Source organism: Emys orbicularis, chromosome 20, assembly GCF_028017835.1.
Source record: "Emys orbicularis isolate rEmyOrb1 chromosome 20, rEmyOrb1.hap1, whole genome shotgun sequence".
NCBI lineage: Eukaryota > Metazoa > Chordata > Testudines > Emydidae > Emys > Emys orbicularis.
In genome coordinates, this window is record NC_088702.1 from 1621099 (window position 1) to 1640945 (window position 19847).

The following is a 19847-nucleotide window of genomic DNA, read 5'->3' on the forward strand; positions in this document are numbered from 1 at the left end:
TCACCCCCGGGGGGAAGCACTCGCCACACAGGGACACAGGCTTTTTCACCCAGCACGAGTGTGCAGGGTCCCCCACTTGGGGACTGCGTTATAGCTGGCCTTTTAAAAGCCCCAGGGCGTCTCTCCCCCTGCAGAAGAGCAGATGGCACAGCCCTATGCTCAGGGAGCCACAAGCTAGCGTTAGAACATCCTCCTCCCCCCGGCCCCAGCTCTGTGCCTCCCATCATGCTGGCCATTTGGTCTCCGCCACATCCCAGCCCTGCCAGCGACCCCTCCCCTCTCTGCCAAGAGCCCTCTCACAAGCTGGTGCCTGGCTTCTCCTATCTGCACTGCCAGCAGTCTGGGGCAGGCCGGGTTTCCCTGGGTGGACAGACCGTTCTGCATACATTTACAGGGCCAGCTGTGGCACCCCACAGGGCAACTGTGTATGCCGGTGACAAGGGGAATCAGCTGCTGGGCCAGAGAGAAGCTTTCAGCACCCAGCAGCTCTCACGGCACCAATAGCCTGGACCCAGTGCACACGACACAGGGTAACTAGAACTAGGGAGATGTCCGATGCCCGGCATTAGATCGCACGAGATGAGCTTTCATTCTTCCCAGCTCAGCCTGTCGGAGCAGATGGCTCCAGCAAACGTTGGGAGCATCCAGACCAGACAGTCACACGCCACTGATGTTAACAAAGCATCAGCTTTCGAACAGCAGCTCCTCGCGTGATCAGGCTGCAGCTCTGTGCCGCTGCCCCGCTCGCATACGGTGCGCAATCTGGCACTGCAGAGAGATGCTGAGCCCCGCGGCTATGGGACGAGCGGCCGCACGGGAGCAGGCTGGGTGCGTACCCGTATTTTCAGTGGCACGCCAGCTAGCAAGCCAGGTGCTCCCCTCGCCCGGCGGAGCAGGAACGCCAGGAGAAGGAAAGGAAAAGGCAGAGTTTAGGAACGGGAGGGTGGACGGACTGAGACCGGCGTAACAGGCTGCCCACCAGGGAGATGCACGAGGTTATTGACTTGGCTCCTCAGCAGAGGGGCTGGGAGCAGCATCAGATGAGAGACATTTGGGCAACACACTGGACTCAGCGCTGCAGGGACCAACCCTGCCTCGGAGAAGGGGGAGGGGCTGGGAGACTAATCAGACCTTTCCCTCCAGTGCTAAGTCCTAAGCACCTGCCCCCCTCAACGCCCGGGTCGCTAACCCAGGCAACTGCCTCCAGCATCCGACAAGGATGGGCCCTCGCACGCGGCAGACAGTGACACTCCTGGCCCATTACAGGACTGAAGCTGGCTTCTCCCAGATGCATTAGAATCATAGAATATCAGGGTGGGAAGGGACCTCAGGAGGTATCTAGTCCAACCCCCTGCTCAAAGCAGGACCAATTCCCAACTGGCCCCCTCAAGGATTGAACTCACACCCCTGGGTTTAGCAGGCCAATGCTCAAACCACTGAGCTATCCCTCTATGGAGCCAGGCCAGCAGGTGACTAGGTTTTGCTGCCCATCTAGCTAGTTACTTTGACCACCCTCCCTGTGCAGTGCCCGGGCCCTAACAGGCTCCAGAGGACAGGTACACAGGAGTTCCGGGACTGAGACCTTCGTCCCCTCACACGCTCTCACCTGCTTCCTGTGCCTGTAATTCCGTACTGCTGCCATTTACCTAGGGTGACCTATTCCCTCCGGACCCCTGCAGCATCAGAACCGATTCCCTCCAGCTGAACACAATGACAAATACCGCCGGCCAGTAAATTACCCAGCCTTGCTATTTGCAGCCATGAACTGGGAATGGGCCAGACTAGCTCGGTGCCTTTAGTGTGATTGATAATCACCCCCATGGCTCGGCTCGGCGAGCTGTAAATCAGAGCCCTGCACAAGGGTCACTGCGTATGCTGCAGCTGTAACTCCAGGAGATAATGGCTCAATGGCAAATGAGTCAGCTGCCCTAAATCAACCAGGAGGGGTTGGGGGGAAGAGCCCATGAAGATGCGACACGTGTTTGCTTTCCCAGGCGCTCTAGACTGCCCCAACCCCTGCGCTAGCACGCAGCTTAACCAGGCAGTTGAGCTGTCTGGACTGGCAAGAAGCGGGGGTTGAGGTTACATCTGGGCAGTGCCTGGAATCCTTAAGGAATGAAGCCTGGTAGGCTGTCAGATCAGTTTCCTCCCCTCGCCCGACTAAGGTGCGTACAAACATAAAACCATTGTCAGAAGGGGTCAAGAGGCCGCCTGCAGCCCCAGGATTAATGGATCCGGCAGGCAGCGCAAATGAGCTTTTTCAAAAACATTTAGAGGCAGTGTCATGTCGCTTGGCCATTAGCGGCCAGTGGCTATATTATCCAGTCTAGCAGAGGTGGCGCGCTTGCCTCCTCTCCAAGCCAGCCGGAGCTCAGGGAGTGGCTCTGCTGTTGCTGTATTTAATTAAACCAAGCAGTCGACATTCTGAATGCAGAATTAGATTTTCTCATGTGCTGTTTAATTAAAGTCTTGGCTTCCCCCTAATCAAAGGATATAAATCCCAGCAAAGAGCTGCAGGTTCTCCCTGCAGGCGCATTCCCAGGGCTCGGCTCTGCTTGTGCTCAGGCATTCTCTGATCTGCTACAGCACGTGCTGTGGAAAATCGAGCAATGCCTCCAAATAGGGCTTAGCCTTTCCCCTCGCATCGTTTCCCTGACAAGCTCCTATCCTCAGGGGAAATCTTCTGGGATTGAATGCGCTGGGCTGGCTTCTGCAGATCCCAGGCCAAATGTGGCTTTGAATCACATGGGAGAGAAGTTGCTTTTCCCCTTGCAAACATTTTCTAGTCATTTGTTCGCAAGCAAAACCAGAACATAATTTGGCAAGATGTGCAGGCTGCTTCAGGGGAGCCCCTGGAGCCGAGCAGCAGTGGTGCCTGGGACAGGAACTGGCAGGGCCACGCTGGGGCCCAAGGACGGAACAGCGGGGATTGGGGGCAGGGGCAGGGCTGAGGTGCATCAGCTGAGCTGGCGGAGGGAAGCCCTAGCAGTGCTGCCCGCTAACGGTTACATAAACACGCAGCCTAAGAACTCCCAATAGTTTTCTAGGCCATAGCAACAAGTCCCGGCCCCTGGCCCCCTCTAGCAGTGCAGGTTCCCAGCAGATGCACTAGATGGCACTGCACGGCAGTGCGTAGGGAAAGGTCCCTTGCACAGTGGTACGCGGGAGCTGTGCTGTGATTGCTAAGCGCAGCAATCAGTGATTTTAGGAGAATTGCTGTTATTATAAACAGCGAGTCGTGAAAATCAATCGTCTATTTAAAAGCAATGACGCCGCCCAGCTGAGGGCTGCGCTATCAAGTCTGTTTATCATCAGTTAGCCCCCGCTTTACCAACAAAGGACAATGCCTCCCCACTGCCTGGCCACAGCAAATCACTGACGGTTGCAGCCCCAGCGAAGCGGGGAGCTGTTGTTTAAGCACAGGAAGCTGACAAAGATCAGCTCTTGGGCAATGAATTCCAAACCACTCCTCTAAGAGGAACACCCTCCATCAGGACTTTGAAAAGTCAGGAGAAAAATATTCCTAGGAAACTGCCCCAGAGAGTCCTGGATGTTCTGTCCATGGCACAAGGTGACCAAGTCCCATTGTTTCAGGGGGAAGCTGGTCACATACAGGAGGAAGGCGTCATGGCAGCGCATTGCACAACTGGCTAGGAGCATTATGGGATATCAGCTTCCTGTGACCCACCAGGCGCAGTCACCAGGCTAGAACCACCGATGGTCTGATCCCGCCTGGCTTCGCCAGCTGCATTACAAAATCCCCAAGAGGTTACAGCCAGTTGTGCCAAGCGGGACACCCGGGAGGCAGCCAACAACTGGTGCACGCTGCCGGCCCCAGGGCTTGGGAACGAGGATTTCATGCCACAGCTGAAGATGTGCTTACGGGGCGCGCTGCAGCCGCACAGTGGATTTCATGACAGGAGAACGAGGTCCATGCCCTGCCATGGACTCGAGGCGAAGCCACGTTCTGTATTGGCCAGATCCAGTCCCGAGGGGCGGGGCCAGTTACTTGCAACCCCAGTGCATCGCCCAGCTGACTGTCCACAAGCCAACCTATGTGAAAAGCTACCAACATGTCCCCACCCACCCCAAACACACAAACCCCTCCCACACCCCTTGCCATGCCCAAGCAGGGAGGTCTCCATTAGCCCCTCGGATGGCCAAAGAGCCAGTTCTCCCCATCACCGGCCAGCCTGCTGCTCCCGCCAGTCAGGAGACATCTCCCAGCGACACCGCTGCCGCCCACTGCACCATACCTTTGCTCAGTCAGTATGTCAAGGACATTCTCTGCCAGCCAGATATTCTTCGCCGTCACATCCCCACCTGCAACCAAGAGCACAACATGGGAGCAAACAGCTACTTACGTTAATAGATGTAATTGTCTGTGGTGTCAGCTTTATCCCAACCAGCCACCGTCTCAGCCCCAGCCCCCGCGAAGCAGAGCGCTATAATTACAGTACTTTTCTCCCCAGCTCAGTACAAGCCTCACATCTGGCCCATCCTGCCTGCCACAGAGGTACCTGGCTGCTTCCAAGCACGTGTTCAGCGTGTTCCCAGAAACAAGTATGGCGATAGCCATCATTTTCTGTTGTATCAAAAAAATGGAGGGGGTCTTTGTTCCTAGAGCGTGCTTCAGAGTGGAACTGCCAGTTTCTGGAACACAGAGTCAATATTGACCTTTCTGGCAAACAGAGCGAGAGCCAGAAAGGGAAGAGATTTGGTGTTTAGGGGAGAGGGGGAGTAAAAGCCAGACACTTTAGAGAACGCCTGGGACAGGAAAGCAATCCGTCTGGTAGGAAAACGGGGAACACTGCTCCACGCATTTAGGTATAAATGTAGCATTGTGAGTAGAGCAGGCGACTAGGACTCCTGGGTTCTATTCCCAGGTCTGCCACTGAGTCACATCATGAGCTTGGGCAAGTCACTTCTCTCTGGGCCAGACAATCTGCAAAGCTTAGCGGATGTCTGCAAAGCGCTCTGAGATCTTCAGCTAAAGGCCTGATGGGAGTGCAAAGTCTTATCGTGGATTCATAGATTCCAAAGCCAGACGGGATCATTGTGATCATCTCGTCTGACCTGGATAACACGGGCCAGAGAGATTCCCAAAATAATACCTAGAGCAGAACTTTTAGAAAAACATCCAATCTTGATTTAAAATTGCCAGTGATGGAGAATCCACCACACCCCTTGGTAAATTGCCCCAATGGTTAATTACCCTCACTGTGGAAAATGTATGCTTTATTTCCAGTCTACATTTGTCTAGCTTCAGTTACCAGCCATTAGATCACGTTATGTTTTTCTCCGCTAGACTGAAGAGGCCCTTATTACATGTGTTCCCCATGTAGATACTTACAGACTAATGAAGGCACCCCTTAACCTTCACTTCGTTAATCTAAATAGATTGAGCTCTTTGAGTCTTTCACTACGAGGCAGGTTTTCGAATCCTTTACTCATTCTCGGGGCTCTTCTCTGAACCCTCTCCAATTTATCAACGTTCTTCTTGAATCATGGACACCAGATCTGGACACAGGATCCCAGCGACGGTCACGCCAGTGCCAGATCCAGAGCTAAAATAACCTCGCGGCTCCTACTCAAGATTCCCCTGTTTATGCAGCCCAGGACGGCATGTGCTTTTTTGGCCACAGCGTTGCACTGGGAGTTCAGGTTCAGCTGACTGTCCACTATGATGCCCAAATCTTTCTCAGTCGCTGCTTCCCAGGAGAGAGAGCCTGGCCTACATTCTTTATTCCTAGACATATACTTTTATATTTAGCCATCCTAAGCTGGCCAGTCCAGATCGCTGTGAATCAGTGACCTGTCCTCTGCATTATTTATCGCTCCCCCAATTGGTGTGTTGTAGGCGGTCAGTCCCAGGATATGAGAGAGACAAGGCGGGTGAGGTAATATCTTTTACTGAACCAACTTCTATTGGTGAGAGAGAAAAGCTTTCAAACTACACCAAACTCTTCTTCAGGTCTGGGAAAGGCACTAAGTGTCACAGCAAAATACAAGGTAAACAGCTAGCACATACTGGTCCCTTAGCACATGAGCTAACCTCGCTCTTTGATCTTGTATTTAGCTGTGACCCTCTTAGAACGTTTCCCACACCTGAAGAGCTCCGTGCAGCTCGACAGTTTCTCTCTCTCAGTTAGTCCAATAAAAGATATCGCCTCACCCACCTTGTCATTCCAAAACCTAATGCTTAGCCAGCGTTCAATACCTTTAATGCGTGCTATGTTAATTGTACATCGTTCTCCGTTTTCATTGACTGAATCCCGTATTAGCTGCTCTGAGATCAAGGTAAAGCTGTTAAGCCTATAATCACCTGGATTATCCCATTTACCCTCTTTAAAAACCTGGCACAGCATTTGCTTTCTTCCAGTCTTCTGGAACTTCCCCAGTGCGCCAAGACGAATTAAAAATCAATGTTAACAGTCCAGCCAGCTCCTAAGCCTGCTCTTTTCAAACTCTTGGATACAAGTTATTTGGACTTGCTGATTTAGAAATGTCTACCTTTAGTAGCTTCTGTATACCAGCCTCCAGAGATATTAGTGGAATGGAAAGTGTTATCATTACCATATGATGAGACTCTCACCTGTTTTCCCCCCAAACTCAGAACAGAAATTTTTATTGAACACATCTACCTTTTCTGCATTATTATTGATAATTCTAACATTTCCATCTAGTAATGGAGCAATACCATTGTCGGGATTCTATTTGTCCCGAATATATTTAAAAAACACCTTATTGTCCCTAACTCCGGGGACACAGATTTCTCCTTGTGTCCCTTTGCTTCCCTTATCAATTTTCCACAATTCCTGAGTGAAGTCCCTACTATCAACTTCCCATTTCTTACAGCTGCCTTTACTTCCCCTCTAAACGAGGTCACCAGCATGAAGCTGGAGCACTTTGCTAACGGTGCTAGAAGCTCAGAGCTGTACTCAGACGTTTGGAAATACAGACACGCATATGAGACACATTGCAAGCAATTGCAATGCGATCATAACAATGAAGGCATCATAAAAATAGCAAAATGCAGGACAGCAGCGTCATTGGGGCCCCGCACAGGGAAACAGGGACACCATCACCAATGGTTTTTTAAGCTATTCCATGTTTATCACATCGTGCACATCGGGGGAGGGAGCAAGACTGGGGAGGCTGGTTCGTTCTCAGCACTTGGCCCTCTGAACCCGGCCTTGCCCACCCTGTCCCTGCAGCCGAGGGGATGGTTTCCATTTCCAACTGGGCCAGCCCACGTCACAGATGTAACCAATAAAAATGAAATGTCAAGTTTTATTATGCGACGCAAATTCCTCCTCCCTGGACGTAGGTGCCTAGCACTGACGTGCAGAGAGACGGCTCTGTGGACCTGGAATGGCACAGAGGGGGCCACGCGGCCAGGCCCTGGCCCTGCCCCTCTGGAGGCGTTACAGGCCCCGCATGGGAGAGTCCCGGCTCACGGGACGCGAGCGCCCCCCTTGGCTGCCCGGATGTCAGAGATGGGGCAGGGCTGGGCTCGGCTCAGTGGTTCTACTGTGCTGGGCCACGGGGGCTGAGATGCTGACAAGCTGAGAAATCCACACGCCCGCTGGCTGTTCCCGAGGCTTTATTGGCACTAGCTGCCTAACCTCACCCTGCTTCTCGCCGGCCCAACCCGGGATTAACCCCTCACAGGGAGGATTCCCAGGCCTCGGCAGCAGCCCCACTAGCCCCTCCATCCCCGAGCCAGTCCCTGACAGGCAGGTTTAGCCGGCTCTTGGAAATGCACCACTGCTGCAAAGCGAGGCTCTGAGAGGTGGGCGTGAGCTGCCTCCATTGCAAGCCCAGACCCAGCCCAGCTTGGGCAAGGTGTCACGCCAGATTCAGACCTGGACCCCAAGCCAGGCAGCGCATGGTGTTCCAGCTGCCATGGGATGGGCCTCCTGCTGCTGCAGCCATTGCTGGGCAGGGCCCTGGGGCAGTGCAGCGCGACACGACAGGGGCCAGTCCCTGCTGCTGCCCAAGGCAGTACTCACCTGCAATCTGCTTCATGAAGGTCATGCAGACGCCATCTGCCCCGAGCACCCCGCTCTTCACCAGCTCCCGCAGCAGCCACACCAGCTAGAGACAGAGACAAGCAGAGCCAGCATGAGACGGGGAATTTGGTGCTGCTTCAAGCGCAGATTTCGGCACAGCCTTGGCCACGGAGCCATGACTACACCTCCGCAGCACAAGACAGACACCCACAGCCGCAAGGACACATCTCAGAGGGTGTTAGCAGCCATCGGGGTGGGGGTGGGAGGGAGAACACCCATCCAACATCGCTCTCTCCTCCACATCCCCTTCCTGCTTATGCTTCCAATCCCACCACCAAACCCCAAGATGCTGAGTCCCCTTTCCGCTCTCACCAGGGCCGATATCGGGTTCCCCTCTCACCTGAGTCCGACAGGCATCCTGCACCTTCAAGTACTTTTCCATGAGAATCTGGTTGATCTTGTTTAGAACAATGTTCATGCCGTCGCGGCTCACCAACGCCAGGTCCCGGTAACACTGCAGCAGAGACAACGCGGGGGGAGATGGGTACAGGTACAGCATAATGAACTGATGGATTTATAAAGCCCCTGAGCCTGCCTGAGGGTTTGGGACACTAAATAAACTAGCACCCGAATCGGCACATAAAGCAGGGGCATCCCCGGGGATCCAGGCAGAGGGAATAGCCCAGGTTCCGCAGGAGAGCCAAGCTCTCTTCCTCTCAGACTTGGCCTAGCCACTGTCACACCAAGCTAGAGTAAATTCCACCTGAGTCCCCTCTCAGCCTCCGTGCTCACGCCTTTAATCCCTGGTTCATGGGCTAGCCCAGTTCTCCTGCACTCAGAACTCCCCCCAAGGCAAGGCTGGTTCGAAACGGTGCTGAAAGTTGCTGGATGGATGGAGCTGGGGCCCAAAGCGTCCCCCACCCACTCTTCTCACCCCCCTCGTTCCAGCATTGGTCTCTGCAGGGCAGGGCAGAAGTGAAACAGGAGTTCAGTCCTCAGCCTCTCCGCTTGTGGGGCAGAGGGCAGCGCGTGTGGAGGTCTGGCCTTGTTAAAAAAAAACAAAAAACAAAAAACACACATCCCGATCTCCAAAGGCCACACACACACACCACTCCTGGGTCTCAGACACCAGCCACAGCTGATGCCGCACCAAAAAGACCCACATCAGTCAGGGTAACTAACTCAAAGCACAACAGGGCTCTGGCTAACCAGTGGTGCCCAGAGATGCAGCAGCAAAACCGGCTTCTCCCATGCCACCTTCTCCTTCCCACAGCTCTGCTAGCCAGGGATGGCTTCCCACTCATCAAGCATTAGCCCAACTTCAGTTCACAGACCAACCAGTACCACTGAAATCCAGACCCCCCCCTCGCCCAGGGCAGACCCTGGAGACAGCCAACTCTAGGCCTCACATTCTCAGCAAAGGAAGGACCTTCCCCACAGCAAGCGGCCAAGGTGTAACCAGAGAGCAGGGCTGACGGCTCTGCCCGGCTTCCTCTTGCCCCCTCTCCCTGGGTCGGCGTGGTGGGGGATGGGGATGATTAGGAAGTAATTTGCTAAGTCATTCCACATGAATGTTAATTTGTGCTGTTAAATGTCATGCTATTGCGGAGAGCAGGGCTGTGGGCTCAGCACTCTGCCCTGGAGAGTTAATGAGGCCTGGAAAGAGCTCTTTGATTAGACTCCCCACGCTCAGGCGCTCTCCCCCTTTCATGCAGCACCTGAAGGGATAAAACACTCACGCAACAGGTGGAGGTTTCGTGTGGCTTTTTATCAATCTGAGATGCTAAAGGAGCTTCCGCAAACGGGAGCCAGGGCCCAGCCCGCCTGCTGCCTCCCCAGGGAACGCTGGCCTTTAACGCCAACCTCAGGCAGCTGCCTGGCCAGCTTCAATGGAACATACACCACTGCAACTCCTGCAAGGCCTGCGAGTCGCAGAGATGGAAGGGGCTGAGGGGATCCGTTGGTCCGGGACTACACCACGTGCTAAGCTCCCTACTGCTCTGTCCAGTCTCAGATGACCAGGCCGCTACCTCTTCCCACAGGACTATGCCAGAGTCAGCAGATGTTGCCTCTTCCTGTCCTTAATTACAGCCCATGACACTCTGCTACTAGTCCCCTGAAGGCCTTCAGTGACCCCCAGCATTTCCCCTTGCAGACAGTTATGTCCCCGTGTCCTCACTAGTGCTCGCGAGATCCATGTCTGGCCTTCAGTATCTTTCCCTGAACGCAGCATTGTTGCAGCCACGTGGGTCTCAGAATATCACCCCACCCGCCTTGTCTCTCTAGTATCTTTCCTTCTCAGTCAGTAACGGCTACTGCTTTTCTCAGCCTCCTCTCCTGTGTCGATATCCTCCTGCTGCTGTGAGCTTCCCCTCCCTGCACCCAGAGGTGAGGCCTGTCTGCAGTTAACCCTGGGCACGCCGACTTAGTGACCCAAGGAAGCTGCATGGTCAAGGCAACCCCTACCATGATACCCCAGGACAGGGGAGTTCAAAGAATTGCTCTGAAAGAGAAACTTGCTGAGGTTCCAGGACTCGAACCTGCTGGCTTCAAATAGCTACGGCTCCCTGTGACAGCTACCTTGTGGCCATGCTCCATGGGGGTAACACACCCGAAGCTCCGCAGTGCAAGCCCAGCGGGAGCCTTCACTCGGACTCTGACGCGACACTCACGGAGCCCAACCCAAGAGCCCCGACCGGTTCCCGACTCTCTAAAAATGGGAGGACCAAGCTTGGAGGAGGACACACTGTGTGACGGGTGCCTGTTTCTAAAAGGCCCCAGAGGAGGGGGGAGCAGCCAGAACAAGGACTCTGAGGTGCTGCCCGAGAGCTGGGTATTTTGGTACCATGCGGAAGGATGCAGCCGGCCCACCCAACAGGTCCTGCTGTATTTCAGCTTCTCACCCCACATGGGTCCCAAAGGGTTGGGGAAATGTTTAAGAGCAGGTCTGGAACTGGACTCAGCTCCAGGTGGAATTGGGACGGTCACTCAGCCCCTGGAGTTCCACCTGGCACCCACAGAGACCCAAGCAGATGAGATGGGACTCCTCGTTAATCCCTCTGGACCACGGGACGGGGAGCAAAGGGAGGGCGGCGCGAGGAGAAGCAGCTACCCTGCTCGGATGGCGAGGGGGAGGGAGGGGAACCTGAATCGCCAGATTAGTTTCAAGGATGCAAGTGATCCATCATCTCGTCCCTGCTCTCGGCGGGTCAGAGCCACCCCTCAGACAGGCCATTTAATTAATAGGAAGGGAACAGCCAGATGGATGTGCAGTTTAAATAGATAAATCAGGCCATGCAGCGGGGGAGGGGGGAGGGGGGAGGGGGGAGCGTGATGGAGACCCCAGGGAAGACGGGCACTTTGAACTGAGGGGAGAGGCTCTCTTTGCCCTCCGGGCCAAGAACAGAAGTTAATTAAAACAAAAGGGCACAGGGCGGAGGAGGCAGCTTCTTGCACATCATCCGCTGTCACTTGGATATTTGAAGGGCCGAGTGTCCTGGCTCACAGCTGGACAAGTTTACCACAGCTAATCTCTGCCAGCCTGGGGGAGGGAGACTGCAGCCCTCAGCTGATCCTCAGCAAGCTGGGAAGGGGGCGGCTGTGATCCCATTTCTTCTTCATCAGCCAGCAAGGTGTCGGTGGCCGCTCGACTCCCCTCCCACGCCAGCAGTGGGAGGCAGAGGGCTGCCTTTTAACAAGCTGTCCACAAAAAGCAGGGGAAGTTGTAGGTCCAACCCGCTTTTGGCGCTGGGCTCCCCCCCAGGAGAGAAAGGGACGCCAATGCGTGGAACTGGGACCCAGGAAGGGACGACCAAAGGAAGCACCGTCATCGGAGAACAAGACAGATGGGACGCTGGGAGGAATGGGGAGCAAAACACAAGTGGAGGGATTTGAGGTGCCTCTCCTGGCCGCACAGCGCTCTGTTCTTGGGGGGGGGGGGGGGGGCGCGTGTGTAGGGAGGGATGCTAATTTGCTGCAGCAGAGCAAACAGCGTGCAACGCAAGTGAAACTGCATCCAGAGGCAGGCTGCCCGAGTAGTCGGCTGAGTCTGTGGCTCTGGGGAGGGGCAGAGAGAAGCACAACCCCGAAGCCTCTTGCTGCAGCCACAACATACACCTGTTGTCAACTTTGGGAGCAATCGGTACGAGGGACTCCAGATGGTGCCTGTGTAACTGGCGGCATCAGCCAGCCCTTTGCTAGCGAGAGGCCCCAGCACGCAGGGTTTTCCATTCAGGCAGCAGCAATGAATGGCAAGTACCAAGGCAGCCACTTTCCAGCCAACACACATTACATCGGTGCGACTTGCAGATCAGCCCCACTGGTGTCCGAACTCCCCCCACCAAACGGCCAGAGCCCGTGCGCCCAGCCAGTCTCTGCCGTGGCTGCAGGCCCTGCAGCGACGAGGCCCCAGCCGCAGCCCCATTGGAGCACGGGAGTTACGCAGATGTCAATGGATCCCCAGGAGATCTGGGAGCAAGGAAAGGAAGATGATAGATTTGGGGTGGGGGGGTGGAGTCTTGGGGGGTCAAAAGGTCAAACTGCAGATAAAGAGCAGGAGACACTACTAAAGTATCCCAGCCCCTCGGCTTTAGCACCCAAAAATCCTCAGGCAGAACATCCCCGTTTTCGCAGGAGATTCAATCCCGTGGCCCTGGCTCTTGTGATCATTACAGAGCCCCCCCCCTTTTCTGTGGGCGCTGACCCCGGCAACCTGGCCAAGTTCCAGGCCAGGAGTTACCTGCTACCGACCAATTCCCCCAGGGGGCCCCGGGCCCCGTTCTCCCTCCTTCCCTTCCCGAGCGCTGCAGAGCTCTGGTGAACAGCTGTCATGGGCCCCCCACAGCTGACTGCGTCCGTGATGGGGGAAGGGATTCCTGAACCTGTCAGATTTGGGGGAAGGGAGCTTTGCCCCCATGCAAGGATGTCAAAGCCCGCCCCAGCAGCGAGCCACACAGCCCCCTTATCAGCTGGGCAAGCCATGTCCCCCCTTTACAGACAGAGATGGGAATCACAGAGGGATGCGGGGACTTGCCAAGGTCATGCAATGAGTCAGTGGCAGAGCCAGAAGTAAAACTCTGCAGTCCTGGCTCCAGTTGCCTGCTGGCGGCATAACACGGGGGGACTGGGGGGGGGGGGGGGGAAGGAAGGAGGCAATGACCGACCACAGCAGAACCCCGTCCCCATCCCGCTGCCTGATCCAATTACCCCCTAAGAACACGGATGTGCTTGTAAGAGCAAACTTGACCAAAGCAGCAGAGCCAGCCAGGTGGCTAATGAGCAGGGCCATGAGCAGCAGCTGTGCCCTCCACTGCCACCTTCGAGGCAGAGAGATTCACTGCCTGTCAGCCGCGCGGTGTCACGGACGCAGGCTCTGCCCCTCACTGCCCTTCCCACAGAGGAGCGTGCAGAGAAGACAGAGCAGGCAGGAACTTCGCTTGCTCGGTGGGGCAGCCATGGGCACAGCACAGCTGAAAGGGAAGGAGGACGCTGGGGCTGCAAACACAAGGAAGAGTGACTGGAGAGCCCTTCGACTGGGTACAGGTGGCAGAGGTGCCAGGACCCCCCCTGCCCTGCCGGAGCTATTGTTTATCACAACTCACCAGAAGGGGATTTCACTCTAATTGGAAGAGTTTAACCCTTTAAGAGACTACACAGTCTCCATACCAGAGCATGCGGACTGGGGCGAGCCACGGAGCTGGGGCGGGGGAAGAAGTTGTGGGAGGCAGGAACCAGTTACGTGATACTGGTCACTGTCTGGGGCCTAGTTCAGAACCAGCCTGGTAGAGATTCTTCCGAGCCCTTGCACCACAGGCGCAGCACCGACGGGAAGAATCCATTTGCGTCCTGGATGCACCAGCAACTCCGGAGTCAGGACTTGGAAGCAGCTCTGGTGACTGATGGGAGAGGCGGAACGGAGCCCAGCTCAGCCGAGGGGAAGCCTGCTGGCATCAGAAAAGGGTGTGTGTGTGTGTGTGGGGGGGGTGTCTAGTGATCAGGGAGGGGAGTGGTTTGTTTTTTAAGAAGAGTCATAGCTACAACTCCACTGAAAGAGACACCGCCCCGCTTAGCAATCCCGGCTCGGGGGTGAATGGGGACCTGTGGCCCTGTTTTCGACAGCCCGAGCCTTAAAGCACTGGCTCAATGAAGAGAGAACTCTTAGTCCATCAGTGTCTCCCTCAGGCTTGGCCACTCAGCCCTGCTCGCACCAGACCACGAAGAGCCCTCACCTCGAGAGTTTACTTCGATCCCTTTACATTCGGCACGTTGCCGATCCACTGAACGGCATTCGAACCAAACACCCCTCAGCATCACCGAACTCGCAGCCGGGCCAATGCGGCAAGTGAAAGCCACAGGTGTGTGTCATGGTACTGAGAGAATGGGCAGGTCACTCACTCCACAACAGAACGCTGCCCATGACCCATTTCCGAACGTGCAGCCATCAGGAACAGTGCCAGCGTTCCAGGACCTCCGGGAAAGGCCTGGGACACCTGCTGATCCAGCCACACAGCCAAACCCCAGCAGCAACGATGACCTTTCCGAGCTGGAGAGACACCCCCGCCCCCCTTTGAACATGCACATGCTCCGCTGCTCCTGTTTCTCAACGGCTCAGGGCCTCTGTGCTCCCCCAGCTCTTGTCAGTCCAGGTACCTCAGGTACCTTAGAGGGAAGCCTCCCCGCTCACTGACACGGCATCCACTGGCCACCTCACTTTGTGGAGAATCATGATGCTCTGGAATATTTTCCAGTTCAGAAGAACAGATCGCAATCTCCAAGGGGCTGCATCCGAAACCTCCCTCCCAAAGCAACCAACACCACCAGCAATTTCAGATGTACACTAATTTTAAACCAGTTTCAAACCCATTTTCAGGCTGTACAAGCCACAAACAGGAGTGCCATGTTTAAACAAAACGCACACTGTTGACTCACGTTCTTCATTTCTATATGGCAGCCAAGGCTTCCAAAAAAGTGACAGGAGAAAAGGGGGAAATGATTGAGTGGGTTCAACAAAGAGCTGCTTTCCCTGCCAATCCAATGATTAGACAGCAAACCCATTTCATTAACACAGCTAATAGCTCTCATAGCTAGTCTCGCTAATCACACCTCCCCAGCACTCTTCTCTCCGTCTCTTATACAAACTTGTTGCCTTTCATCTTCACTTAGACTGGGGCTCTTCAGAACAAGGGACTGTCTCTTTCTGTGTGTTTGCAACATGAATAATACAGCAAAACGCTCTACTCTTGTTTTCAGTGACTTCCCGTTCCCGGCTTAAGATGACCAGGCAGGCAGGTTCCAGCAGCAAGTCAGTGTCAGTCAGTGGCTAGTGCAAAGGGCTGCGTGTAGAGAAGCCCAGGATGGGAGTTTCAAACACTACCACACGACCCGGGGTTTCTGGCAGTGTCGCTTGGCCATCTTGGGCCTTAGCTACTCCTGCTGAGAAGCCGTTCGCAATCTGCATCTGAAAGTATTTGGATGGCATTTCATTGCATTTGCAAAGCAGGGCAAATCCCTTTTCTAAATCCTTCTACCTACTACGCAGTCACAGTTTCTACAGAATCATGCTCGATTTCATTCCCAAAACGTTTCATTGGTTTGCAGCAACATTGTCTAACCTGCATCCAGGAAATTAAATAGCCGTTAACAGCCTCATTCCAAAAGATATTTAAAAGTAAATCCAGCTTGCCAACTTATTAGAGCTGGGCTGCTCTCACACAGTTTTGCTTATGAAATGAGTTTGTTTATTATCTAGATTTTAGATAATTACTTTTGTATGCAAATACATCTGGCCAGCCAGCAAACATTTCCATTCTGCAACCGCAGGGACAGGAGCTAAGGGCCTTCCCCAGTTCCATCGGTTACTTAGGACCCCCACACACACCTCCACCAAAAACAATTAACCCAAGATCTGCCAAAGATACTGCCACCAAGACGCCGTTCCTTGGGCATTAGCATCCCCCAGCATAGCTGCTGCTGCAGTACAAAGGCCGTTTGTGCCATGTGAACACACTGAAAGTAGAACAGCGGGAGCTGAGTCATCTCCTCCATATGATCAGCTGAGGACACCAGCCCAGGGAGCCCTCAGTGCCTGCAGGCGCCTCTGGAAAGCCGCCACGGTTAGAAATGCCTTGTCTGGCAAGCAGAGCGCCCAGTGAAACAAGCCATCCCAAGGCAGGAGCTGGGCATGCCGTGCCTTACCTTCTGTGCCTGAGCCGGCTCTGTGAGCACCAGGGTGAAGAGGCCAAGACAGATCTCCTCATGCTGAGGGGCTCCTTTGCACACCTGCGAGAGGAAAGGGGAAGCAACACAGGTGAGCAACACGAGGCCTCGCTCAGGTGGGGTGTTGACGACGCGAGAGGCTCTTCTCAGTTCTAGGACAGGGACGCTCCAGACCAGCCCCCAGCCGCCCCCAGGGAATTCAGCAGCAGGAAGTTACAGAGCTTCCCCATTGTTCATATCTGCAAAGTCCTCTGAGTCCTGTGCCTCCTACACACCCACCCACCTGTGCACGCACACACATTTTGTAGTTAAAATATGTAGTCTAAGCAATGCTTCAATGCTCTTCCTAAGTGAGAGACCCCATGGTGGTGGGAGTGGTCTGAAGGTTTTACTGGCAGGACTTCCGGATGCCCACATTACTCACAAGCAGCGAGGCCACACCTGAGTGATGCAGGTTACTCCACAGGATCACCCTGAAGGCCTCCAGGGCACCCCGTGCCGTGAGGCACCCTCCCACGCCTGGGGCTTCACAGGCTTGTGAGAGACACACTTCATTGGCCATTCAGCCACACAGGAAAGGCTCCCACTAGACCAGTGGGCTTTGGCAGGCCCCATGTTTGCATCCCTCCTCCTACTAAGCCAGGCTCCCCTAGCGCCATGACTCCAGCTAGCCAAAGATACAAGGGAGGAGAAAACTGCAGCCAATACATTTTAGAACTTCTACAAATTACTTGGGCTTTCTCTACACAGCAACATCACCGGGGAACAGGCGAGGATTTGGGGACTTTTCAGGACTAGAAGCAAGTGCAGTGGGAAGATTGTACCACTGGGAATGGGGATTCCAAGGAGCTCAAGCAGAGACAAAACTGTGTAGGCAGAGGGAGCATGCAAAGAAGTGCATGATAACTGCAATCCCAGGCATGTCACCACCACCACGAGCATGTGTGTATTCACAAACATGCACACGCCCCTCTCTCGTGGTAGATCAGTACCAACAGTCCAGCACTCATGAGCAATCTGACAGGGCGGGTTATGATGGGGGAGGAAAAAGCCAGCCAGGTTTCAGCAAGGAAACCCAGCGTAGCACTGCCGCCAGAGGATTTTACTAGACATGGAGTAAGCGTTTTTCTTAAAAAAAACAACAACTCTGGAAAACTTCTGGTCCGTGTTCAGATTGGTGAAGATGGCACAGCGCCCGCGCCACTGCTCCCTACACCAAACACGTCTTGCAGGATCCTCATCCGTAAAGAGTAACACGTAAGGTATCTACAGAAAGATTGTAACTTGCCAAAACAGAATCACTGCAAGATGTATGTGTGGATAAGATTTAAGGAATCATGTATTTATATTGAACGTCTGCTTTATGGACTTGGAGTAAAACTTAGTTACGAGGGGTTATGCTGCATGAATGGGTCATCACCAAACTGGGAGGAGTAGCCACCCCTCGCTGGTCAGCCCACAAGCCCTCGCCTACCCCTGCCTCACCCCAGAACAGATAATGGAAAACCACGTCCGGCACTTACGTGAGCATTTAGGGCATCGTTAGCTTCCCTCTCGGACACCCCATTGGTCAGCGACGTCACAATGCCCATGCACCTCTCTAGTCTCTGAAATAGACAAAACAAATCAATACACCAGCTAGCAGGAACAGGTATCCCAGAGCCCCGGCTTCCTCGGCCACTTGTGGTGCCTTGTGCAAGTAACAAAACCCGGGGGCCAAGAGTCCCAGGAGTGATTTTGGGAGCCTCATCTGAGACGCCTTTAAGGGGCCCATCTTTCCAAACACAGTGGTTTCCTGCCTCTGAAAACAGGGCCACTCGGACGTGTCTCAAGTTGGGCACCAAAATCACTAGTCAGCTTTGAAAACCTGGGTCCTCCCACTTCCTGCTGCCATGGAAAGGGTGATGAGAGAGGCGATGGGAGACTATTGCCATCCATGCTCATGACACCACATATACACCAGTGATGGGGGCCACGCAAAGCCGCAGCGTAAAACCAGCATGATAATCATTCTCCCCCTGCGCCAGGGCCTCAGAACCAGCTGCTGACTGGAGAAGCTACTGCCTCATAGCTGCTCGTATATTCCTAGTCTGTGTTGGAAATACTCCACTGCCATTCCCCCACCTGCAGAGCCAGCTAATGCTAATACTGGCATCCTGTGGATTTGGGGCCAACAAACACGACGCATGGGCCAAGGTGACAGGGACATCAGTCCCCGTTCTGAGAGCAGAGCTATAGTTTCACAAGTTCAATTCTCTCTGAAGCTACAATTCACGGACAGTGGCAAAGACTATTCTGGGCATGTACTGTAGGGCTGTGCCCCTTACTGAACGGCAAGTGGAGTTCCCTTGAAGACCCACTGCAGACATACAAGACGCTTTCATTTTATGTGACTTTAGCGCTCGGGCCAGGTGCTGGAGTCCAAGGCCCTCCGTTTTAATTACTAACTTGGTAAGTAGCTTCTGGTGCGAAGAAACCGCAGGAGCAGATGTTTTTATGCGGATGTCCCAGCTAATGCAATGACAGCGAGAAGGACACAAAGGCAGAATGCACAGCACATGGCAAAACTGTTCATTTGCCACTGCAAAACCCTGATGGGAACTTTGGAGCAGAGTCTGACTACGACAGCATATCAGACGCGCGCACTCCCAGGGTGCTGTCAGCTGCTCATGTCCTCTCCATGCACAACAAGTTCTTCTAGCAGCACAGCTGTCTTCTACGACAACAGCCGAGGACTGGCTTCTCACGTGCGGTGCAGCAGCTACAACAACGGGGCCCTGACCCTGGATTGGGGTTTGTAGACATGACTGAAATACAAATAACTACATACGCACCACCACTGCCAACGGCTCACAACACTGAATGACACTCAGGACTTTTGTTCCAGTGGGCCGTACCCTGCTCCAAGCACTGCGGTTACGTCTCTTCTTTGTGTTACAGCAGCACAAGCCTCAGCCAAGAGCAGGGTGGCCCCCCGCTGGGCCCAGTGAAGACAATCAGAGACAGTCCCTCAAGAAAAGTGTTTACACTCTCAATAGACAAGACGGGGGAGGGGGCACAGAAGAAAGCACCACTGTCACCATTTTGAAGTTGGGGAACGGAGATGTTAAGTGATTTGCCTAAGGTCACCTCGGGAGTTTGTGGCAAAGACAGGAATGGAATTCGGCTCTTCCAAGTCCAATGCCAGTGCCTCACTCACAGCACCATCCTTCTCTGAGGCCATCCCCAGCCTGCCGAGCCCCACTCACCTGCCTACCCATGAAAAGGAGCAGACTGCTCACCCCAAGCAAGTAAAACATTTGTTTGTTCCATGGTAAACAGAGGGCAGGAGCATTTGGCACTTGGCTGGTAAGTGCGTCATGACAGTTTCTGCACGTCTGGTGCAGAAGCCCTGGCTAATCACCAAGACAGGCACTTGGATGGCACTCACGCTGGTATTGCAGTGAGAGGCGATGTGAAAAGGCCTTACAGATCTACTGTGGCTCAAGGGAGAACATCAACTTAAAGTATGATGATTCCGCCGGAACTTCTGTGACTTGCTGAAAATCATGACAAGTGATTTCACTTCACTTTGTGCATTCGACAGCGTTGGGTGCACAGCCCACTTCACTTTTCCTC

At 54.2% G+C, this 19847-nt stretch overlaps 1 protein-coding gene across 1 annotated transcript in view; it reads right to left on the reverse strand.

The window, feature by feature from the left end:
- INTS3 (integrator complex subunit 3) overlaps positions 1-19847 on the reverse strand; it is a 66215-nt gene that overhangs the window by 38860 nt on the left and 7508 nt on the right. Inside the window, exons 2-6 of the mRNA XM_065420141.1 lie at positions 17753-17836; positions 16209-16292; positions 8416-8529; positions 8016-8100; positions 4257-4323 (exon numbers count right to left, since the gene is read on the reverse strand). Coding sequence (XP_065276213.1) covers positions 4257-4323; positions 8016-8100; positions 8416-8529; positions 16209-16292; positions 17753-17836 — 434 coding nt within the window. The remainder of the gene's footprint in view (positions 1-4256; positions 4324-8015; positions 8101-8415; positions 8530-16208; positions 16293-17752; positions 17837-19847) is intronic.